General features: G+C 42.6%; 1 protein-coding gene across 1 annotated transcript in view; it reads right to left on the bottom strand.

Annotated features, from left to right (window-relative positions):
• Positions 1-3,010: 3,010 nt before the first annotated feature.
• LOC106575880 (protocadherin-9) overlaps positions 3,011-26,608 on the bottom strand; it is a 601,426-nt gene continuing 577,828 nt past the window's right edge. Inside the window, exon 5 of the mRNA XM_082963751.1 lies at positions 3,011-5,514. Within this exon, the coding sequence (XP_082819877.1) occupies positions 5,144-5,514 (371 nt within the window). The 3' untranslated portion in view covers positions 3,011-5,143. The remainder of the gene's footprint in view (positions 5,515-26,608) is intronic.

The following is a 26,608-nucleotide window of genomic DNA, read 5'->3' on the forward strand; positions in this document are numbered from 1 at the left end:
ATTACACACAGCTATTTTCAATGTACTCTCCTAACATAACCTAACTTTATGCTTTCGCCGTAAAGCCTCTTTGAAATCGGACAATGTGGTTGGATTTAGGAGATGTTTATCTTTCAAATTGTGAGAAATAGTTGATTGTTTGAGAAATTGAAATTATTAGATTCTTGCAGTTTTTGAATTTCCCGCCGTGGTCTCTTGACAATGAATCCCGATATCGGGATAAGATCCCCAACAGGTTAATATAATTCATCTCCAATAATGTCTACTCTTAGATGTACAGCACGGCCTGAGAGGCTCACAGGGATCCACAACACTCCATAAATTATCCAGTTTTCAACTCATTACTTCTTGTATTCCCTAAAAATATTAGTTTGAACATAAACGTACTGTAATTTAAGATTTGAAAACTGCAAAATTATTTATCTGCCTCATGGGAAAATGTGTAGAATTGCACGAAATTTCCTTGAAAACTGAAAAAGATGTTCTTTCCCAGGGCCAGAGACTTGGTTAGTCTGGCCATGTGCTGCAGCAGTAACACTGTGTGCATGATATTTTATCTCCATTTATAGTCAGAGTTGGGTTCTGATTTTATGGGGATTCCTCCTGTGGAACCGACCAATACAGTTATCTTAATCTGATCTGAATCTTAACTGTCACAAAAGGTGAGGTCCTTGGTCATAAACAGTTTGGGAACCCCTGTACTACACTGTACTGGACTATACTATACAGTACTATACTATACAGTACTATTGTCACGTCCTGACCAGTAAAGGGGTTATTTGTTCTTATACTTTGGTCAGGACGTGGCAGGGGGTATTTGTTTTATGTGGTTCAGGGTGTGTTTGTGTATGTGTTCATGTAGAGGGGGTATTTGGTTTATATGGTTCGGGGTGGTTGTTTATGTAGAGAGGTATTTGATTTATTAGTCCAGGGTTTTGGTTATTGTTCTATGTTAGTTTAGTTCTATGTTCAGTCTAGTCGTTTGTATTTCTATGTTTAGTTAATTGGTGTTGGGGCCTTCAGTTGGAGGCAGCTGTCTATCGTTGCCTCTGATTGAAGATCCTATAAATAGGTATGTGTTTTGTCATGGGATTTTGTGGGAGATTGTTGCTGTGTATAGCTTTGTGCCTTACCGGCCTGTTCTTTGTCGGCGTGTTTTTTGTATACGTGTTTGTTTTGGTTTTCCTTCTTTGGCCTTTAATAAAAGAAGATGACTGTACATTTTCCATCTGCATTTTGGTCTAAACCCTACGACACCCGTGACAACTATACTATACTACTATCCTACCATACTGTACTATACTGTACTGGACTATACTATACAGTACTATACTATACTTTACTATACTATACTACTATCCTATCATACTGTACTATACTGTACTGGACAATACTATACAGTACTATACTATACTACTATCCCACCATACTGTACTATACTGTACTGGACTATACTATACTACTATCCTATCATACTGTACTATACTGTACTGGACTGTACTATACTGTACTGGACTATACTATACTATACAGTACTATACTATACTATGCTACTATCCTACCATACTGTGCTATACTGTACTGGACTATACTATACAGTACTATACTATACTAATATCCCACCATACTGTACTATGTTGTACTGGACTATACTATACAGTGCTATACTATACTACTATCCCACCATACTTCACCGTACTGTACTGGACTATACCATACAGTACTCTACTATACTACTATCCTACCATACTATAGTATACTGTACTACACTGTACTGGACTACACTATACAGTACTATACTATACTACTATCCTACCATACTATATTACACTGTACTATACTGTACTGGACTATACTATACAGTACTATACTACTATCCTACCATATGATATTATACTGTACTATACTGCGCTACGCTACACTATACTATAATGTACTATGCTATGCTGTACTATACTATAATGTACTATGCTATGCTACGCTGCACTATACTATAATGTACTATGCTATGCCGCACTGCACTATACTGTACTGTACTATATTACGCAACACTGAACTATACTATAATGTACTATACGACTCTACGCTGCACTATACTATAATGTGCTACACTGCGCTACGCTGCACTATACTATGATTTGCTATACTACGCTGCACTATATTATAATGTACTATACTACGCTACGCTGCACTATATTATAATGTACTGTACTACGCTACACTGCACTATATTATAATGTACTATACTACGCTATGCTATATTATAATGTACTATACTACGCTACACTGCACTATATTATAATGTACTGTACTACGCTACGCCGCACTATATTATAATGAACTATACTACGCTACGCTGCTCTATACTATACTGTACTGTACTACTGTACTATTATACTATACTGTGGTGCTATACTGCTATAGTACAGTGCACTATTTAAGCAATAAGGCTGAGGAGGTGTGGTATATGGCCAATATACCATGGCTAAGGGCTGTTCTTACGTACGACGCAACGTGGAGTCCCTGGACACAACCCTTAGCCGTGGTATATTGGCCAATATACCCCAAACCCCCGAGGTGCCTTATTGCTATTATAAACTTGTTACCTATGTTGTTAGAGCAGTAAAACTACATGTTTTGTTGTACCCGTGGTATATGGTGTGATATACCAATGGCTGTCAGGCAAATCAGCATTCAGCGCTCGAACCACCCAGTTTATAAACTATAATATGCTATTAGTATACTACTATTCTAAACTACTTTTACTAAAATATATACCTGTATGAGATGTGATTAACAGCAACACACAACATAACATGTACATGTTGAAAACACTGAACCGTCTAGTTCCCCCATGAAGTGATCAATAAATCTATAGAATCAATAAGTAGTCAATATGCACATATTGAAAACATTTATTGCAGTAGCTGTATACCTGTAGAGTAACAATGATTAACTGGTTCAATATCTATGATGCCAAACACCCCACCCCCCCCCCCCACAACTCACTGACAAACATACTGCGCTAAGCAAGTCACTCCACCCAACCCGATACACGTTGTTATATTGTGACAGAAAACATGGAAGTGCTATACAAAATTAAATGTCTTCACCCCTAAATATACAAATTCACTATATTTCTCCCTCTCTCTTTCAAACAGAATGAAAAATATGATACAAAATAATTAAAAGTTCTTCTTTTCTTTTTTTAAAGCTATCAATCTATTTGTTTTAGCATGCTATTCCGTTTTGTGTCAATCTCCTGCCATGCCGTTGAACAGAGGAAACCTTGACCTCCTGACCGGAGTGGGAAAACAATGAAAACGATGACGTTGTTGGTGAATTATCTTATGCACATGCCTCTCTTGTGTGATACAGATATTATTGTGTTTATTAACAATTACATTTAGTTGTCTTTTATATGTATTTTTTTCATTGGTTTAGATTATATCTTATATTTTTCATACATCGCCAAACATTCATTCATAAGGAATTTACAGCTGGAATCCTTTAATGGTGAAACTGCCACATCCGTTTGTGATATTACAACAAAAACGTTACTGCAAACAACGTACACTGTCCCCCGTCCCTCCTCCAGACATCAATGCATATTTTCTAATCATTTAAATAATAAATAAGTATAATGCTTGGTATAACGTTATGAAGGCACAGTACACAAAGTGGTCGTATATGGACAACGAAAATTCATTTAGGTTGTAGTACTACTATTCAATTGTACTCAACTAATCACAATTTCAATCAAATGTTGTACAATAATGAGTCAAAGTTAGATAAAACACTTAGCCATTTACAAATATATTGCTGTTGAATAGTAACATTAGTTTTTAAAATATTTTTTTAAATATTTCTTTTTAATTTATTTTATGCGGAAAAGATTGCAAGCTTTTTGTTTCCCATAATGTAAAAATCAAGCGTTATACGTCAATGATACAAAATTTATTTTGAAAAAATACGTTTGCCGTAGTAGTTGAATGAAAGGAAATCAGACTTTGGGTCAACACTGTGCATCATTTTGTAACGGTTGAATATGTGTTTTCCATAATATCCCCAACACAACAGGCCTTAAATGAGTATGTGAATTTTTCTTTTACATTATCAATATGCCCCCCCCCCCCAATTTCTTTTAACAAAAAGATTGAAACCCAAAATGTATAGGGCGCATCCTAAATGGCATACTTCTCCCTATATAGTACACTTCCTGGTCAGAAGTAGCACTGTATAGGTGATAGGATGCCATTGGAAACCATATTGTGATGTCATAATGTGCAGCCACGATCAGCGTTCTAGATCCATGGCAGTATTACATCAACTGGGTTAGTATCACATGTCCTATTTACAAAACACATAGACTATTGACAGACTAGACAAGTGTCCACTTAACAGTGTTATCCATCAGAACAACGCACGCCTTCCTATACTGGAATTGTAGGGGGCTTTTTTTTTTAACATCCCAAATCGCACCCTATTCCCCCTATGTAGTGCACTACTTTTGACCAAAGTCCTAGGACCCTGGTTAAAAGTAGTGTACTAAATACGTAATAGGGTACCATTTTGGACGTAACCTGTAACTCCGTTTTTCTTTGATTGTGTAGATTAATATAGTCTCAAACAACTCAATAACAACCACGTCACAATATTGGAATATATTGGTCAGCCATAATATTGTTGATCTTTTTTTTTTTACTGTTGAGTATATGAATTCCTGTTTAGGTATTGTTCCATTTTTCCAGGTAGCCTGGATCGTATACTTCCTTTTTCCCAGGTGGATTCGACCCCCTTTATTCCTGCCATCAGAGTGATGAGGAAATGTTTCATTTTTGGGGCGGGGGTTTGTCCATCAAAAGGGAATCCCAAGAGACCTTCTCTTGCGCCATCCATCCATCCATCCATCCATCCATCCATCGCCAGAAGTTGAATTGTAGAGTACACTGCATCAGTACTAGTCTAGTGGCCTACGTAGTACATGTAACTATCACATAGCACAAGCATCGACTTAAATCAAATAGTACTAACAAGAAAGAAAAAAAGAAAAAGAAAACTCTTGAAACTTGCGTCATCTGTCCTGTTCAGATTATCCAATCGCAGCCCTGTTTAGATTGGCTGCCTCCAATCAGTGCTCCTTTTATAGCTGGTGTTCCTTCGGAGAGTCTGGACCAGTGGTTGGCTGGTAGGATTTCAAACTAGCCAATGGGATGTCAGCCATGTGGCCACTGCTACTGAAGTGTCCCTCCCCGCTGCCAAATTGCTTCTTGTCACAAAACTGGTCCCGCCCACTATCGGTCTTCCAGGTCCGGGTCAAGGTAGTATGGCCGTTGAGCAGTTTCTCTTTGGCCCACTCTTTCTGGGTGGCGAAGTTGGAAACTGGAGACTTGGGCTGGCTGTAGGAGCCGAGGGTAGGGGGCATCCAGCAGTTGTCAGAGTGGCCAAGCACCAAACACTCCTGGGTACACATCTCTGTAGCTTCCACTAGGCCTCTGGGTCCCAGGGGGCCATCTAGAGGAACAGAGAGAGAAGAAGAACAGGACACTTCATGTTAGTGTTACGTTTCTGTAGCTCCACCTACGCCTCTGTCTCCAGAACTAGAACAACCAGAACAATACTACTACAGAGACATAACCTGGTAATACTGTTACTACTACAGAGATATAACAAGGTAATACTGTTAGTACTACAGAGACATACCAAGGTAATACGGTTAGTACTACAGAGACATAACAAGGTAATACTGTTAGTACTACAGAGACATACCAAGGTAATACGGTTAGTACTACAGAGATATAACAAGGTAATACTGTTACTACTACAGAGATATAACAATATAATACTGTTAGTACTACAGAGACATAACAAGGTAATACTGTTAGTACTACAGAGATATAACAAGGTAATATGGTTAATACTACAGAGACATAACAAGATAATACTGTTAGTACTACAGAGACATAACAATATAATACTGTTACTACTACAGAGACATAACAATATAATACTGTTAGTACTACAGAGATATACCAAGGTAATACTGTTAGTACTACAGAGATATAACAAGATAATACTGTTACTACTACAGAGACATACCAAGGTAATACTGTTAGTACTACAGAGACATAACAATATCATACTGTTACTACTACAGAGATATACCAAGGTAATACTGTTACTACTACAGAGACATAACAATATAATAGAGTTAGTACTACAGAAATATAACAAGGTCATATTGTTAGTGCTATACAGGTGCTATACAGTGACCGTAACTAAAAACAGAATTAATAGAACAGCTACATATTAGTCTTGTAAAACATGTTGTGTCATTGTAGAACTACTACAACCTTCTCTATCTGTCACATTATTACTGTCCTTCAGGGTGGGAGACACTCTCTTGAAATCTTAAACGTTTTCTGATCCACTCAACTCATAAAAACACTTTTGGATTAAATCAAAAAAATTTAGCTCCCACAAAACCTAATTGAGTAAAACGCGGCACGACTCCATTAGAGGTAGTTGTTGCCAACCTCATATATAATTCATGCCGAGGCCTTGTGAGCAAGTGTTAATTTGTGTTCCGCTCAAACAAAGAGCAGCTTCTGAAGACCAGGCACATTGCTTATTAATTAACTAGCAAGACTTCTTATAAAGTCAATATTTAAAAGGTTGTGAACTGTTCCTTAGTCAGTTTAGCTTCAATTTCATGTTGAGAAGGTGGGAGAAAGGACAAGTGGAACAAAGCGAAAGGAGGTAACAATGCAGGGCTTTGCTCAACAGGCTTCTCCTAGGATAAGAAATATGTGAGATGGACAAAAAATCAACTGCTTCTTCACTGAAACTCTACCACAACAACCATATGTGAGATGGACAGTAAATCAACTTCTTCTTCACTGAAACTCTACCACAACAACCATATGTGAGATGGACAGAAAATCTATTGTTTCTTCACTGAAACTCTACCACAACAACCATATGTGAGATGGACAGTAAATCAACTTCTTCTTCACTGAAACTCTACCACAACAACCATATGTGAGATGGACAGAAAATCTATTGTTTCTTCACTGAAACTCTACCACAACAACCATATGTGAGATGGACAGAAAATCAATTGCTTCTTCACTGAAACTCTACCACAACAACCATCTGTGAGATGGACAGAAAATCAATTGCTTCTTCACTGAAACTCTACCACAACAACCATATGTGAGATGGACAGAAAATCAATTGCTTCTTCACTGAAACTCTACCACAACAACCACTACCAAAAAAAAAACAGTAGAACAGAATATATCATTCCCTTTGGAATACTAAAATGTTAAAGATCATTAGAAATTCTGCCAATAGAAATGATGTTACTTTTGGATGCCAAAATAAAGACCTGAAATATGCATGTCATGTTAACAAACAAGCCATTTCAGCCATAAATGGAAGACATTTTCTAAATGCCATGTCTGGCATCAGTACAGAAGGTACTGTCTTCACTTAGTTCAGAATAATCCTTGAGACAGAAGCCGCATGACTTGGCAGGAGGACGGAAATGAATAAATGATCTTCTTGGACAGAGAAAGATTGAATGATTTCACTAACTTTTGTGTGGACAGAACAGGAACATAGTGGAGTTACAAAACTAGTATCTACAACATCTTGATATCTCTCAGACAGAACAGGAACATAGTGGAGTTACAAAACTAGTATCTACAACATCTTGATATCTCTCAGACAGAACAGGAACATAGTGGAGTTACAAAACTAGTATCTACACCATCTTGATATCTCTCATATCCTTTATGACAGAGAAAGACTAAATGATTCCATGAACTTTCGTGTGGACAGAACAGGAACATAGTGGAGTTACAAAACTAGTATCTACAACATCTTGATATCTCCGTTATCCTTTAAAGATGATACATGTAGCCTCTGTCTCAAATGGTTCCCTAATCTCTATATAGTGCACTCTGGTCAAAAGTAGTGCACTACATAGGGAATAGGGTGTCATTCGGAACTCAGACAATATTTACTGAGGGTTGGGCAAATCCCTTCGACCTTATTGTCACGTTGGTATGAATAATTTGGACCCCGGCGCAGGAATGCTTAATAGGGGTTTTTATTACCCAAATTACAGCGTGCCGTGTACAGGAAGTGGGGGAGGAAGACCAAACAAACACGTAACACAAAACACAGGGTTCAAACCCAAACAAAAGAGAGAGGAGTTCCTCGAATAAATAACACAATCACACAATGATTATCACACGGGACGAGACCCGTAATCATCTGCACAATCCACAAGGGCACGAAATCCCAAAACAACAAGGCAAATGTACTCACACGACCAACGGACATTGTAACACTAATTGACAGCCCAAGTCTGAAACAGAGGGCACATTTATACAAATACAATCAGTGGGAATGGGGACCAGGTGTGCGCAATGACACAGTTCCGGAGGGATCCGTGACACGTATTGCCTACCAAAGATACACAGTTGCTGGCGACAACAGAAAATGCCCTAGTCAATATCTTAAATTCTTTAGAGATTACACTAGAATATTCACCAAAGGTTGGTATTCAAACCTCATTCATCCTTATTGTAAATATACTGTATAGGGGTAGTTCCATCATTTATTTCAGGAACGACAGCCTAAAAACTCCCTTTTTCCAGACCTTCGCTCCAGTACCTAACACTGCTTCCCTCCTCTCTACTGCACTGTACATTAAGTTGTAATGTTCAGCAGTTTCCTTGGATTGCTACCTCTGCTACTTCACACATATAAATCCTCCTAATAGATGACCCCTTTGATGGTCCCAGAACCCACTGGTCCATGGAGCCCCAACCCTCAGTCCAGAGACACTATCAATCCCTCAGTCCAGACACATCAGCCATCCCTCAGTCCAGACACACCATCCATCCCTCAGTCCAAACATAACATCCATCCCTCAGTCCAGACAGACCATCCATCCCTCAGTCCAGACAGACCATCCATCCCTCAGTCCAGACACATCATCCATCCCTCAGTCCAGACACACCATCCATCCCTCAGTCCAGACACACCATCCATCCCTCAGTCCAGGCACACCATCCACCCCTCAGTCCAGACAGAACATCCATCCCTCAGTCCAGACAGACCATCCACCCCTCAGTCCAGACAGACCATCCATCCCTCAGTCCAGACAGACCATCCATCCCTCAGTCCAGACAGACCATCCATCCCTCAGTCCAGACAGACCATCCATCCCTCAGTCCAGACAGACCATCCATCCCTCAGTCCAGACAGAACATCCATCCCTCAGTCCAAACACAACATCCATCCCTCAGTCCAAACACAACATCCATCCCTCAGTCCAGACAGAACATCCACCCCTCAGTCCAGACAGAACATCCACCCCTCAGTCCAGACAGAACATCCACCCCTCAGTCCAGACAGAACATCCACCCCTCAGTCCAGACAGAACATCCATCCCTCAGTCCAGACAGACCATCCACCCCTCAGTCCAGACAGAACATCCATCCCTCAGTCCAGACACATCATCCATCCCTCAGTCTAGACAGCTGATTAGTCCCTCATTCCAGACAGGTTATCCAATGACAGTCATCCATGTCCACTGAACTACAGCCCAATCATCAAGTGTGTTTCAAAACACGTGTGGTTGTGTTGTTTTACATGTACATGTCTGAGTCTGTGTGAATTTATTAATGGTAATTTACCATATATCATATGAGACAATGATGGTGTTTAACATTCAATACAAATATTTTTTATATCTTTAATAACCAAAGCCTAAAGGAGGTATCCGAAGGCGTGGGAGGAAGCTAAAGTAATTCCACTGTCTAAAAATTGTAAAGCATCCTTTGCTGGCTCTAACAGCTGCCCAATCAGTTTGCTGTCTGTTCTTAGTAATCTGATGATGAAAATGTTGTTTGAACAAATACAATGCTGTTTTTATAGAGATCAAGTTAACTACTGACTTTCAGTATGCATATTGAGAAGGGCACTCAACTTGTACTGCACTGACTCAGATGACTGATGATTGGTTGAAAGAAATGCATAATAAGATGATAGTTGGAGGTGTATTGTTGGATTTCAGTATTGATGTTATTGATCATACATTGTTATTGAAGAAACTCACTTGCTGTGGCTTTACATAACCTGACATCACATGGTTGGAGAGATATTTATCCAAAGATCCCAGAGAATGTTCGTCAATGGAAGCTTCTCTAACATCAGATATGTACAGTGCGGTATCCCTCAGGGCAGTTGCCTTGGGCCACTACTCTTCTCAATTTTTTTTTACAAATGATTTGCCACACACTATGCTTCCAAGTTTCTATAGTATCAAGTAACTGCCACATGACAACCACTGGACCTTTTCCTTCAAATGTCCACCTCCTTGACAACACTCAGCTTAGCTGTTTGAGTTCTCATTTAACCAGTTTAATACTGTATGCTATCATCAGTCACCCTTCAGAACCACATATAGAAACTAGTTAAACAAACAACAGTACATTTCCAAAGCCTGCCATCCATGCTGCTCTTTCCATCAAACCTCATAGGACTACCAATAATCAACATTAATTTAATTCCATACAAAATAATTCCTCCTCCCTGAATATTCAAGTCATCTTCCATCCCTCTCTCTCCTCTTCTTCTCTCTCCTCTTTTTCTCTCCCTCCTCTTTGCTCCCTTCTTCTCTAGCCTCCTCTTCTTCTCTCCCTCCTCTTCTACTCTCACTCCTCTTCTTCTCTCACTCCTCTTCTTCTCTCCTTCCTCTTTTCTCCCTTCTTCTCTAGCCTCCTCTAGATACTCAACCAAATATGATTACTGTCGTTTATCATGAAGCATACAAAAATTGGAGGCCCTTGTCTGTGAGACATCAGCTTGGAAGAATGGAAGGAAAGAAGGCAGAAGCAGCTGTGGAACCCTTCAGGGTCATTCATGCCGAGGACAGCGTGAATTGATGTCGTTGTGCCAGCCTTTTGTGTCTTAATAACAACATGTCGCCTTGCTCCATCAAAGCCCTGGGAGCACTGGCTTTAAACGTAGTGATTCCAGACCCTTTAAACCATCCAAAATCATTTTCCATGTCCAGATTGTTATGGGGCCATAGAAAGGACTGAAATAAGATGACGGGAATCACAATGGGAGTCATTTTTCTACCCTCCTCTCCTCTGTACTCCTCTTGTCTCTCCCTTCCACTCCTCTCTCCCCTCTCCTCCCCCTCCCCTTCCCTCCTGTCTCTCCTTTTCTTCCACTCTCCCCCCCTCCACTCCATGTAGGGTAGGAGTCCATCCCAATAACTCTAGATAATGAGCTCGTGAGGAGCCTGGCAGAGCGACACATTATCATGGTGACATGAGGAATAGTAGGAGGGGAAGGAGGAGGAGAGGGGACAGGGGGGGGATTAGAGATGGTGCCAGGGTGACAGGAAGATTAATTTCCCAAAATGAGATTGGAGAGAGAGAAAGACTGGAGCGAGCTGAGGAGTGAGTGAAGTAAATGGCAGACTGGAGCTTGGAATAGCAGACTGGGAATGGGAATGGGAGTGGGAATGGGAATGGGAATGGGAATGGGGATGGTAGTGGGAGTGGGAATGGGAGTGGGAGTGGGAATGGGAATGGTAGTGTGCAAGGTAGTGGGAGTGGGAATGGGAGTGGGAATGGAAGTGGCAATGGGAATGGGAGTGGGAGTGGGAATGGGAGTGGGAATGGCAATGGGAATGGGAATGGAAGTGGCAATGGGGATGGGGATGGGAATGGGAATAGGGATGGGAGTGGAATGGAAGTGTGTGTGTAAATGGGAATAAGGATGGGAATGGGAATAGGGATGTATGTGGGAGTGGGAATGGAAGTGTGTGTGTAAATGGGAATAAGGATGGAAGTGGGAATTGGAATGGGAATGGGAATAGGGATGTATGTGGGAGTGGGATTATTACTATATATTGATGTTTCATGTATAGATACTATCTTTGATAATAAGGATAATACCATTTATCCTTATATTTGGTACCATCTTACATCATGTTAGCGTGTACTAGCTGTTTTCGTGGCACAACTGGCTAGTACGTTGGTAAGTGAGCTATCCTACATAACAGGAGTATGTAGCCTGACCATAATGGAATTAGAGAAATGGAATCCATCTATTGTTTTTGCAATGTCAGTTGAGTTGACTCAACAACAAAAAAATCACAGCACAGATTGAAGGATACACTTCCCGCTTTTATTTCCTGTTTCGCTCCTATTGGGTACACCTGCAATGGCTGCCAGTCCACCCATTATGCTATTATTGACTTGAACGGTGAGGACAAATCGCTAGATTGTATTTCTGTGAATGTACTACGTCACTACACAGATAGAAGACCAACTTAATGGTTTAATTCTTTAAAATACAAGTCTGTTACCACAACAACTGTTTCCTCACCAAACAGTCATCATGTTCTGTATCCCGAGAATGTTTCCCAAAATGACACCCTATTCCCGAGGTAGTGTACTATAGCGCTCTGGTCCAAAGTTGTGCACTACGTAGGGAATAGGGTTCTATAGCGCTCTGGTCCAAAGTAGTGCACCACGTAGGGAATAGGGTGCCGTTTGATTGTCAGACGGAGCCTCTCAGTTTGTCCGTTAATCAGATGTAAATTGAGCGTTTCTATTCCTCTGGTGTAATAGCCTCTCCATTACCATGTAGATTGGAGGAGAGTCACATGGGAGAGCCAATCAGAATCTCCACATGGGCATGGGACAATTTCCACTCTTCATCTCACAGCTATAGCTACCTGCTGTCAAGGTGCTTGCACCCAAAACAAGGCCTGATTGAGGCATCATCTGAGTCCCAAAACGGCACCCTAGATCCAGCCTATGGGCCTCTGGTCCAAAGCAGTGCACCACATAGGGAATATAGTGCAATTTGTGACAAAGCCAAGGTGTGATTGAGACATCACATCTGAGGAACACATGTAATCTGGTCTCATTGTCTGCGTCAAACTACACCCTTTTCCCCATTTAGTGCACTACATTAGACCAGGACCCATAGGGTAGTAGTGGACTATACAGGGTCCCATTGAGGATACATGCTGGATATAGGCCTGATTGAGACAAGGCCAGGTCAAATATAAAGGGAATCATATTGTCAACAGTATTTGTGGAACAGGGGCTAGAGGGGGGAGAGAGAGGTCTACAATATAAATACTGACTATACTGGGGCTAGAGGGGGAGGAGAGAGAGGTCTACAATATAAATACTCACTATACTGGGGCTAGAGGGGGGAGAGAGAGGTCTACAATATAAATACTCACTATACTGGGGCTAGAGGGGGAGGAGAGAGGTCTACAATATAAATACACACTATACTGGGGCTAGAGGGGGAGGAGAGAGAGGTCTACAATATAAATACTCACTATACTGGGGCTAGAGGGGGAGGAGAGAGAGGTCTACAATATAAATACTCACTATACTGGGGCTAGAGGGGGGAGAGAGAGGTCTACAATATAAATACTCACTATACTGGGGCTAGAGGGGGAGGAGAGAGAGGTCTACAATATAAATACTCTCTATACTGGGGCTAGAGGGGGGAGAGAGAGGTCTACAATATAAATACACACTATACTGGGGCTAGAGGGGGGGAGAGAGAGGTCTACAATATAAATACTCACCATAATGGGGCTAGAGGGGGGAGAGAGAGGTCTACAATATAAATACACACTATACTGGGGCTAGAGGGGGGGAGAGAGGTCTACAATATAAATACTCACTATACTGGGGCTAGAGGGGGAGAGAGAGGTCTACAATATAAATACACATTATACTGGGGTAGAGGGGGGAGAGAGGTCTACAATATAAATACTCACTAAACTGAGGCTAGAGGGGGGAGGAGAGAGGTCTACAATATAAATACTCACTATACTGGGGCTAGAGGGGGAGGAGAGAGAGGTCTACAATATAAATATACACTATACTGGGGCTACAGGGGGGAGAGAGAGGTCTACAATATAAATACTCACTACTGGGGCTAGAGGGAGGAGAGAGGTCTACAATATAAATACTCACTATACTGGGGCTAGAGGGGGGAGAGAGAGGTCTACAATATAAATACACACTATACTGGGGCTAGAGGGGGAGGAGAGAGGTCTACAATATAAATACACACTACTGGGGCTAGAGGGGGGAGAGAGAGGTCTACAATATAAATACTCACTATACTGGGGCTAGAGGGGGGAGGAGAGAGGTCTACAATATAAATACACACTATACTGGTGCTACAGGGGGGAGAGAGAGGTCTACAATATAAATACACACTATACTGGGGCTAGAGGGGGGAGAGAGAGGTCTACAATATAAATACACACTATACTGGGGCTTGAGGGGGAGGAGAGAGGTCTATATATATATATATATATATATATATATACTATACTCTAAAGTAACTAGCATGGGAAAGACAGATGGACATGTCTGTCTGTCCGTCCCTTAGCTGAACCACCTACAGGACACAGTGTTCTGTTTTAACATGAACCCAAAGAACCAAGGCACCCTGGTTAGAATGAAATGTATGTCAACAAGGTTTAACTGACTCACAGAACACCAGTAGGATATGATCCTCTGATAAACATGATGTGTGTGTCTGTTTTGTTTATTGTGGCTGGTTTGTGTGTGTCTCTGTGTGTGTCTGTTTGGTGTATTGTGGCTGGTTTGTGTGTGTCTCTCTCTCTCTGTGTGTCTGTGTGTGTGTGTGTGTCTGTTTGGTTTACTGTGGCTGGTTTGTGTGTGTCTGTGTGTGTGTTTGTGTGTCTCTCTCTCTCTCTCTCTCTGTGTGTGTGTGTGTCTGTCTCTGTGTGTGTCTCTCTGTGTGTGTTTGTGTTTCTGTGTGTCTCTCTGTGTGTAGTGTGTGTGTGTGTGTGTGTGTGTGTGTGTGTGCCTCTGTGTGTGAGTTGTTATTGAGGCTGAGCTCCTATCATCCTGATGCTTCTTGTTACTAATCCCTAGAGGACAAGCTTTCTCCTTTCTGGACACACATGTCCACAGTGAGACAATGACAGATCATCCCTGTCATTTTGTAATTGAGTTGTCGTAGTGCTGCTGCAAATGTACTCCCAAATGTACATACCTTCCTCTAAATGCCTCTGTCAATCCACACAGCTATTGTCAGCAGTAATCAAGTGTCTAGGAACCTAAGATATACTGTTAGCACTGAAAACATTTATATACGGGCTATCGCTGAAACTCTACTTAGATAATACCTTTGATGTTACAGTGGTAGCAATACATGGTTATAACATCTACAGAAAAGACAGAAATACCAAAGGTGGAGGTGTTGCTGTTTATATTCAGAACCACATTCCTGTAAAGATTAGAGACGATCTAATGTTAAATACTGTTGAAGTAATATGGCTACAGGTTCATCTGCCTCACCTAAAGCCCATTCTGGTGGGAAGCTGCTATAGACCACCAAGTGCTAACAGTCAGTGTCTGGACAACGTGTGTGAAATTCTTGATAATGTATGTGATATCAACAGAGAGGTATAGTTTCTGGGTGACTTAACCTCTATGGGCTAGGTGGGACGCTAGCGTGCCACCCGTGGTGCACTCCATCAACAGCAGGTGCATTTCAAGAGCGGCAAATTTGAATCCAAATAAATGTCAAAATTCAAATTTTTCAAACATACAACTATTTTACACCCTTTGAAAGATAAACATCGCCTTAATCTAACCACGTTTTACGATTTCAAAAAGGTTTTACGGCGAAAGCATAAATTTAGAGTATGTTAGGACAGTACATTTACAAGAGTTGTGTGTAATGTTTTGTCAATTCAAAGACTGGGTCACCAAAACCATAAAACCAGCTAAAATGATGCACTAACCTTTTACAATCTCCATCAGATGACACTCCTAGGACATTATGTTAGACAATGCATGCATTTTTAGTTCTATCAAGTTCATATTTATATCCAAAAACAGCGTTTTACTATGGCATTGATGTTGAGGAAATCGTTTCCCTCCAATAACCGGTAGTCAATTCAGCGTCACAAATTAAATAATTAAAATTAGAAAACATTGGTAAAATATTATATTGTCATTTAAAGAATTATAGATTTACATCTCTTGAACGCAATCAACTTGCCAGATTTAAAAATAACCTTACTGGGAAATCACACTTTGCAATAATCTGAGCACTGCGCCCAGAAAAATACGCGTTGCGATACAGACTAGACGTCATGTTGGGGAGATCGAAAATCGAAAATACTATGTAAATAATCCATTACCTTTGATTCTCTTCATCAGATGTCACTTCCAGGTATCACAGGTCCATAACGAATGTAGTTTTGTTCAAAAAAGCTGATCATTTATGTCCAAAAATCTCCGTCTTGTTAGCACATGATCTAAGCCAGCCGGACTTCTCGTCATGAACGAGGGGAAAAAATATATTTACGTTCGTTCAAACATGTCAAACGTTGTATAGCATAAATCATTAGGGCCTTTTTTAACCAGAACATGAATAATATTCAAGGTGGACGAATGCATACTCTTTTATAACGTATTGGAACGAGGGTACCCAACATGAACTCGCGCGCCAGGTGTCTAATGGGACATCATCATTCCATGGCTCTTGTTCGGTCAGATCTCCCTCCAGAAGACTCAAAACACTTTGTAAAGGCTGGTGACATCTAGTGGAAGCAATAGGAAGTGCCAAAATATTCCTCAGCCCCTGTGTTTTTCAATGGGATAGGTTTAAAGGCAATACAACACATCAGGTATCCACTTCCTGTCAGAAAATGTCTCAGGGTTTTGCCTGCCAAATGAGTTCTGTTATACTCACAGACACCATTCAAACAGTTTTAGAAAATTTAGGGTGTTTTCTATCCATATGTAATAAGTATATGCATATTCTAGTTACTGGGTAGGAGTGGTAACCAGATTAAATCGGGTATGTTTTTTTATCCAGCCGTGTCAATACTGCCCCCTAGCCCTAACAGGTTAAATATTGACAAGCTGTCCACTCAAGAAAAACCTTCAAACTGTAACCAGTGCCTGTAGCCTGGTTCAGGTTGTCAGTCAACCTACCAGGGTTTTTAAAAAACAGCACAGGAAGGAAGTCATGTATTGGTCACATCTTTACTAATGCTGCAGAAATCTGTTCTAAAGCAGAATCCAAATCTATCAGATGTATTGATTATAATATAGAAGCCTTATCTAGGAAAACCAAAGTTCCAAAGGCTGGGCCTAATAAAGTTTATAAGAGGTCATACAATAAGTTTTGTAGTGATTCCTCTGTTGATGATTTAAATAATATTTGCTGGTCTGTGGTGTGTAATGAGGATCAACCAGACGCTGTACTTGACACATTTATGAAATTGCTTATTCCAGATACTAATAAGCACGCACCCATTAAGAAAATGACTGTAAAAACTGGTAAATCCCTGTGGATTGATTAATTAAGAACTGAAAAATGGTATGGTTGACAGGGACGAGGAAAAAGGTCTGGCTGCGCAGTTGATCGGCACACATTTCAAAAAAATTTATTTAACCTTTATTTAACTAGGCAAGTCATTTACAATAATGGCCTACCCTAGCCAAATCCGGACGTAGCTGGGCCAATTGTGCGCCGCCCTATGGGACTCCCAATCTCAGCCGGATGTGATGCAGCCTGGATTTGAACCAAGGACTGCAGTGACGCCTCTTGCACTGAGATGCAGTGCCTTAGACCACTGACCACTCGGGAGCCCCATACAACATATTATAAATTGAGAAATAATGTGACTGAACTAAACAAAAATAAGAAGAAACTATACTATGAAACAAAGATAAATTATTTAAAGAATGATAGTAAAAAGCCTTGGAGTCACTTGAAAAAAATGTTTGGCAAAAAGGGCGAACTCAGCTCTGTCATTCATTGAATCAGATGGCTCATTTATTACAAAAGACACTGATATTGCCAACTACTTTAGTGATTTTCTTTCTTTGGCGAGATTAGCAGATTAGCAGATTAGCAAATTTAGACATGGCAACGACAAACTCTGAACAAACACATCCATGCATAACTGATCAAATAATGAAAGACAAGCTTTGGAATTTTAAATTCCATAAAGTGAGTGAGGTCAGAAAATCATTGTCTATCAACGATGACAAGCCACCTGTATGGAAAATTACTGAAGACAATAGCGGACTTGCCATTTCTTCAATCTAAGCCTACAGGAATGTGTGTGCCCTGAAAGCTAGACGGAACCAAAAGACATTCCACTACCCAAGAATAGCAAAGCACCATTTACTGGCTCAAAAAAGCCGACCAATCAGCCTGCTTCCAACCCTTAGTAAACTTTTGGGGAGAAAAAAAATTGTGTTTGACCAGATACAATGCTATTTCACAGTAAATAAATGAACGACTGATTTTCAGCATGTTTATAGGGAAGGGCACTCGACATGTACGACACTTACACAAATTACTGATGACTAGCTGAAAGAAATCGATAATAAGAAGCTTGTTTTCTTAGACTTCAGTGAAGCTTTTGACATTATCGATCATCATCTGCTGATAGAAAAAACGTATGTGTTACGGCTTTACATCCTCTGTCACATCGTGGTTTGAGGGTTACCTGTCTAACAGAACACTGTTCTTTAACGGAAGCCTCTCCAACATAATCCAGATGGAGTCAGGCGTTCCCCAGGGCAGTTGTCTAGGCCCCTTTACTTTTTTTTTCAATCTTTACTATTAACCTGCCACTGGCACGAAGTAAAGCCTGTCTGTCTATATATGCCAATGTCTCATCAGTATACATGTCAGCTACAAAAAGTAAGTGAGATCACTGCAACACTTGAGGTGTAGTCAGTTTTAGAATGAGTGGCAAGTAATAAAATAGTCTTAAATATTTATAAAACTAAAAGCATTGTATTTGGGACAAACCATTCACTAAAACCTTGAACCTCAACTAAATCTTGTAATGAATATTGTGGAAACCCGTGCAAGTTGAGGAGACTAAACTGCTTGGAGTAACCCTGAATTGTAAACTGTCATGGACAAAACATATTGATGCAACTGTAGCTAAAAAGGGTAGAGGTCTGTCCATAACAAAGGTCTACTCTGCTTTGATGGGTAGAGGTCTGTCCATAATAAAGGACTGCTCTGCTTTGATGGGTAGAGGTCTGTCCATAACAAAGGACCGCTCTGCTTTGATGGGTAGAAGTCTGTCCATAACAAAGGACCGCTCTGCTTTGATGGGTAGAGGTCTGTCCATAACAAAGGACTGGTCTGTTTTGATGGGTAGAGGTCTGTCCATAACAAAGGACCGCTCTGCTTTGATGGGTAGAGGTCTGTCCATAACAAAGGACTGGTCTGCTTTGATGGGTAGAGGTCTGTCCATAACAAAGGACCGCTCTGCTTTCTTAACATCGCTATCAACAAAACAGCAGGCGCTAGTTTGCTAGTTTTGTCGCACCTGGACTACTTCTCGGTCGTATGGTCAAGTACTACAGAGAGGGACATTATTTTTTACATTTGTCCCATAACAGAGCAGCACGGCTGGTCCTTGAATGTACATGGAAAGCTAACATCAATAACATGTCAATCTCTTACTGTGTCAGTAGGTGGGTGTAGCTGGTGCATGAAGTCAGGTGCAGGAGAGCAGAATGAGTGAGCAACGTACTTTACTCAAAATAAAGGCACAAGGTAAACAATACACTTGACCAACAATAAACGGTAATCAATTACGCACGGGTGAAAACAGCACCCATCGAAAACCAGCCATAACGTACCGAATGAACATAGAAACAATCACGCACAACAACATGGGGGAAACAGAGGGTTAAATACATGAACGTGTAATTGGGGAATGAAACCAGGTGTGTAGAAAACAAAGACAAAACAAATGGAAAATGAAAGGTGGATCGGCGATGGCTAGAAAACCGGTGACGTCGACCGCCGAACGTCGCCCGAACAAGGAGAGGGAACGACTTCGGCGGAAGTCGTGACATACTGGCTCAGAGTAGAGGAGAGATTGCCTTGGCATAAGCTAATGAGGATCCATAATAAACCCCAGGAAGAGTAGCTGCTGCCTTGACAGGAACTAATGGGGATCCATAATAAACCCCAGGAAGAGTAGTTGCTGCCTTGACAGGAACTAATGGGGATCCATAATAAACCCCAGGAAGAGTAGCTGCTGCCTTGGCAGGAACTAATGGGGATCCTTAATAAAATAATAAATGCAAACATACACACTCATGCACACATATACATCGGGTTCTTGGTCACCTCCCTGACCAAGGCCCTTCTCCTCCAGATTGCTCAGTTTGTTTGGGAGGCCACATCTAGGAAGACTTGGTGGTTCCAAATGTCTTCCATTTAAGAATGACGGAGGCCACTGTGTTCTTGGGGACCTTCAATGCTACAGAAAATTGTTGGTTCCCTTCCCCAGATCTGTGCCTCGACACAATCCCGTTTCAGAGCTGTACGGACATGCACTGTCAATTGTGGGACCTTTATATAGACAGGTGTGTGCCTTTCCAAATCATGTCCAATCAACTGAATTTACCACAGGTGGACTCCATGGATCAATGGAAACAGGATGCACCTGAGCTCAATTTCGAGTCTCATAGCAAAGTATGAAAATAAGTATATTTTTTTTTTCATTTTATAAATTTGCTAACATTTCTAAAAACGTATTTTCGCTTTGTCATTATGGGGTATTGTGATGTCATTATGGGGTATTGTGATGTCATTATGAGGTATTGTGATGTCATTATGGGGTACTGTGTGTAGATTGAGGAGGAATTTTCTTTATTTAATACATTTTAGAATACGGCTTTAACGTAACAAAATGTGGAAAAAGTCAAGCGGTCTGAATACTTTCCAAATGCTCTTTATGATCTATTACTAAATGAGTCTAGTAGTTTAGTGTGACATCATCATCTATGAGGAAATAGCAGCATTTTTGTGTTTTATCTCTAAGCGATGCTTTTGCCACATATGACTATAGGATGAGTCAACAACATGAATTGGGTATGAATGAACAGAATATAAACTTTTAAAGGTGATAATTTAACTGGACAGTTACTTTAAACAGTGCCCAGATGTTACCGGGGGATAAATGGGCTTTGCTTGGCTCCAGAGATGGAGGGAGGGTGTGGATGCCCACTGTCTCCAGCTGCTGTCCCACACCCTGGTTCTCTCTCTCTCTCTCTCTCTCTTTCTTTTGCTCTCTCTCTCTTGCTCTTTCTTTTGCTCTCTCTCTCGCTCTTTCTTTTGCTCTCTCTCTCTCTCGCCCTTTCTTTTGCTCTCTCTCTGTCTCGCTCTTTCTTTTGCTCTCTCTCTCGCTCTCTCTCGCTCTTTCTTTTGCTCTCTCTCGCTCTCTCTCGCTCTTTCTTTTGCTCTCTCTCGCACTTTCTTTTGCTCTCTCTCGCTCTCTCTCGCTCTTTCTTTTGCTCTCTCTCGCACTTTCTTTTGCTCTCTCTCGCTCTCTCTCGCACTTTCTTTTGCTCTCTCTCGCTCTCTCTCGCACTTTCTTTTGCTCTCTCTCGCACTTTCTTTTGCTCTCTCTCGCACTTTCTTTTGCTCTCTCTCGCACTTTATTTTGCTCTCTCTCGCAATTTATTTTGCTCTCTCGCTCTCTCTCGCTCTTTCTTTTGCTCTCTCTCGCACTCGCTCTCGCTCGCTCTCTCTCGCTCTTTCTTTTGCTCTCTCTCTCTCTCTCTCTCTCTCTCTCTCTCTCTTTTGCTCTCTCTCTCTCTCTTTTGCTCTCTCTCTCTCTCTCTCTCTTTTGCTCTCTCTTTTGCTCTCTCTCTCTCTTTTGCTCTCTCTCTCTCTTTTGCTCTCTCTCTCTCTCTTTTGCTCTCTCTCTCTCTCTTTTGCTCTCTCTCTCTCTCTCTGCATGCTGGGAGTTTTTTTGGGAGTTTGAGTGTTTGGTGCGGAGGACTCTGGCCTAACTAACTTTCTAGACTCTTTTCTTGATCTTTTTCTTACATTTTTTTTCTATGGTGGAGGGTTAATGCAATATTTGTTTTAGCGGTATCCACCGTTTTTTTTCAGAGTTAGGGTGGAAGAAGACAGAGTAAGGTTTCTGGGGTTTGCAAGGTGTGGTATGCGCGATGGCTTCTCAGCCTAGCGCGGAGGAGACGCTGTCGATACGGCATGGATTCAGGTGTGTTCCTGAGAATGGAGTTAAGGTGGAGGAGGTTCTGCTCGCGGTCAGCGAACAGGTAGGAGCTGAATTTATACATTCTGCTTCTAGAATGAACAAAGCGGTGGTGGTGTTCATGAAAAGAGAAAATTTGGTTGGTAGGCTAATTGCTAGCGGAATATTTGTAAGGGATGTGTTGGTGCCAGTTTTACCTCTTTCTACCCCTTCGACAAGAGTAGTTGTTGCAAATTTACCTCCGTTTATTACGGACGATCAAATCAGGAAAGAGCTGAGTCGTTTTGGTAAGTTTGCTAGCGGGTTTCGTGTACTGTCGGCAGGTTTTCAGGCAGCTGCTGTTAAGCACGTTGTTTCGTTCCGGAGGCAAGTGTTTATGTTTCTGAACAACAATGAGCAACAGCTAAATGTGCATTTTAAAGTGAGGCATGGGGAGGGGCTCTATGCAGGGTTTGCCAGCACAGACAGTCTACGGTGTTTTGAGTGTGGGGATTTGGGGCATAAGAGCTTTGCGTGCCCACATAAAGGCCGTAGACAAAGTGAGGGTACAAGGGCCGGTGGGGGAAATCGAGGTCAAAGTGCAGGGGGAAATGAGATGCAGACAGCAGAGGCTGGGCCTAGTCATACCAGGGATGGTGGGGTAGCTGAGGCTGGGTCTAGTAAGGCAAGAGATGGTGGGGTAGAGGAGGCTGGGTCTAGTCAGACTAGAGATGGTGGTGTAGTGGAGGCTGGGTCTAGTCAGGCTAGAGATGGTGGTGTAGCGGAGGCTGGGTCTAGTCAGGCTAGAGATGGTGGGGTAGTGGAGGCTAAGCCTAGTCAGGCTAGAGATGGTGGGGTAGCTGAGGCTGGGCTTAGCTATGATATGGAGGATGGTGTAAATGATGCTGGGCCTAGTCATGCTATGGAGGGTGGTGTAGAGGATGCTAGGTCTAGTCAGGTTATACTAGTGGATGAGGAGAGTATAGTGGGGAAGTGTAAGAGACTAGGGGGGGAGGAGGAGGGTGCCAAGCGGAAAAGGAAAAAGGGTGTGGTTAAAGGCACAATGGAAATTTTGCCTGTTGCTGTGGGAGATGCCATGACCAGAGAGGAAGAGCAGGTGGTCAGGGTGGGAGATAGAGATGAGGAGGAAAGTGAGTCTGAGGAAGAGGATGAGGAGATATTTTTTTCAGACTCCTCTTCAATAGGCCCGGAGCTGACAGCCAGTCAAGCAGAGGGGTCTAAGTACACATTGAGAGAACTGACAAGGTTCCTGAATGAGACCAAGGGAAAAAAAGTTAATCTTGAGGCTTTTTTCCCTGATTCAAGAAAGTTTGTACGATCAGTACAACATGCTGTGAAAAATGAGGGGCATGGTGTCCTCTCACCCAGGAAACGGTTTAGGTTGAGGAAGTGGGTCACAACAGTGCGTAAGGGTTTACCTTCGGACACTGTTTAGATGTATACTTTCTTTCTGACACTGGGACTTTTGAGCTTTGCTATTGGTCTTTTTTCTCTGCTGGCTTTTCTCCCACTTCTTATGGAGACTCTACGGGTAGGCTCGCTCAATATAAATGGCGCCAGAGATGCGGGAAAGATGAGTGTGTTGGGTGAATATGTAAAACAAAAAAAAGTACAGGTGTTGTTTCTGCAGGAGACACATAGTGATGTGTTGAATGAAGTCGATTGGGGGCTCTGGTGGAAAGGGGCAAGTGTGTTGAGCCATGGGACAAATCTTAGTGCAGGAGTGGCAGTCCTTTTTGCACCGGGTCTGTCTGTAAAAATGTGCTCCTCAAAGGAGGTGTGTAGGGGTAGGCTCCTTGTTGTTAAAGCAGAAATTAACAACATGGGTTTTGTCTTTATAAATGTGTATGCGCCTAACACAGGGAGAGAAAGAGGGGTTCTATTTGGGAGTCTTAGACAGGAACTCTCACAGGTAACGCCTGAGGAGACACTGGTGGCCGGAGGGGACTGGAACTGCACAATGGATTTTACAAAAGACAGAAATGGGGAAGAGCCTCATTCAGTGTCAGTGGGAGTGTTAAGGGACATTATTAATCAGTTCGACTTAGTGGATGTTTGGAGAACTAAACATCCGAACACAAGACAGTACACATGGGTGAAGGTTTTTGGGGCTAGGGTGAGTGCAGCCCGACTTGATCGGTTTTATATGTCTAGGAATCGGAGCAATAGGCTGTTGGGCGCTACCATTCTCCCGGTGGGGTTTTCCGATCATCACATAACCATGCCTCGGCTGTCTATTTCACCAGGGCCCCGGCAGGCATCCTATTGGAAATTCAATGTAAAGCTCTTACAAGATGCCACTTTTTGCGCAGGTTTCCAGACCTTCTGGGAAAGGTGGAGGCAGCAAATAGAGGAGTATGAGTCTCTGAGCCAATGGTGGGATGTGGGGAAAGTCCAAATTCGGCTTTTCTGTCAACAATACACAGCTCTCTCATCCTCAGTATTGGGGGAACTAGAGCGGTGTATTAGTGAGATGGAGGTAGAGATGGTGGGGCAAGGCAATGTAGGCCTCCAGGCTAATTTAGCTGAATTACGCAGGGACCTGGGCAGTTTTTTCCAGGTTAAAGCAAAGGGAGCACTTGTAAGAGCTAGATTCTCCATGCTCAAGGAGATGGATGCTCCCAGCTCCTTCTTCTTTGGTTTGGAAAGACAGAGCAGTGAAGCCAAGGGTATGCATTGTCTACGGCTGTCTGATGGGCGGGTGACCTCTGTGGTGGGTGAGATGCGGGAGCGGACTGTGGAGTTTTATACTGAATTGTATAGGGCAGAAGAGTGTGATCCTTTGTGTGCTCAGGTCTTGTTCACAGAACTCCCTAAACTCTCTCTGGCACAGAGGGACGATTTGGACGTTCCTCTGTTGTCCCATGAACTGGCAGAGGCCGTAACCCAGATGTCCCCCGGTCGTGCACCGGGGGTCGATGGACTCCCAGTGGAGTTTTATAAAAAATTCTGGGGAATAATTGGACAGGACTTCTTTTGCGTGTTGCGTGAATGCGTCGGGGTAGGAGAGTTGCCGATGAGCTGCCGTCGGGCGGCTCTGACTCTCCTGCCCAAAAAAGGGGACTTGTGTGAACTTAAGAACTGGAGGCCTGTGGCATTGCTCTGTGCGGACTACAAGATATTTGCCAAGGTCCTCTCTAACAGACTGAAGTCCCACTTGGACTCGATAGTACATAAGGACCAAACATATTGTGTACCGGGACGCTCAATCACGGACAACCTGTTCTTAATTAGGGACATGTTGGACTTGTCGAGAGGTTCTAATGTGAACTTTGGACTGGTCTCTTTAGATCAAGAGAAGGCTTTTGACAGAGTGGACCATGAATATCTGTTTAATGTGATGTCTGTGTTTGGGTTTGGGAGGAGTTTTTTGACCTGTGTGAAGCTGTTGTATGCTGGGGCATCATGTATGGTTAAGGTGGGAGGGGGGCTCAGTAGGCCAGTCTGGGTGAGACGCGGCATTAGACAAGGATGCCCTCTATTTGGGCAGTTATACACATTAGCCATTGAGCCTTTTTTAGGCCTGCTACGCAGGAGACTGCAGGGAGTGTGCTGGACAGGTATGGGTGTGGTGACAGGCATAGCAGTGTCAGCATATGCAGATGATGTCTCTGTGATGGTCAGGGATGGTCAAGATATGCAGGCACTGGAGACCAGTCTGAAGGTGTACGAGGGAGCTTCATCAGCTAAGGTAAACTGGGGCAAGAGCAAAGCTCTGTTATGTGGGGCATGGGGGGATAGGGCTCCTCCTCTGCTTCCAGGGGGTTTGCAGTGGGGTTGTGAAGGGCTTAAAGTGTTGGGGGTGTACCTGGGCTCGGAGAGGTGGGTCAGGAAGAACTGGGAGGGGCTGTCACAGGCAGTGGTGTCAAGACTGGCCAGGTGGAGGTGGCTCCTGTCCCAAGTGTCATATAGAGGGAGGGTGCTGATAATTAACAACCTGGTGGCATCTTCCCTGTGGCATAAACTGGCTGTCCTCAACCCCCCCGCCGGTCTGCTCGCAGACCTGCAACGCAAGCTGGTGGACTTCTTCTGGTCGGGCCATCACTGGCTGAGGGCGGCAGTGTTGTATATGACCGTCCACGAAGGAGGACAGGGCCTGGTGGAACTGGAGAGCAGGATGGCTGCTTTCCGGCTAAAGGCGGCACAGAGACTGCTGTACCATACTGATGTTGGCTGGAGGGAACCAGCATGCGCGCTGCTGAGGAGAGCTGGAGATTTAGGGTTGGACCGGCAGCTGTTCCTCATGAAGCTGGAGAGGCTGAGTACAGCAGGTCTCTCCGATTTTTACTCTGCGGTGCTGAGGGCCTGGCAGCTGCTAAGGCACACACGAGAAGGGGGTGTGGAGCCTGGGCTGTGGGTGTGGGAGGAGCCTATCTTCCACAACCCAGCCATCCCTTTGAGATCGGTCCAGTCGGCCACCCTGCAGAGGCAACTGATGGCAGGGGGTGTAAAAAGGCTGGGTGACTTGAGACTCCTGGGAGAGGAGGGGTG

This window comes from Salmo salar, chromosome 17 (assembly GCF_965601325.2).
Source record: "Salmo salar chromosome 17, fSalSal1, whole genome shotgun sequence".
Taxonomy (NCBI): domain Eukaryota; kingdom Metazoa; phylum Chordata; class Actinopteri; order Salmoniformes; family Salmonidae; genus Salmo; species Salmo salar.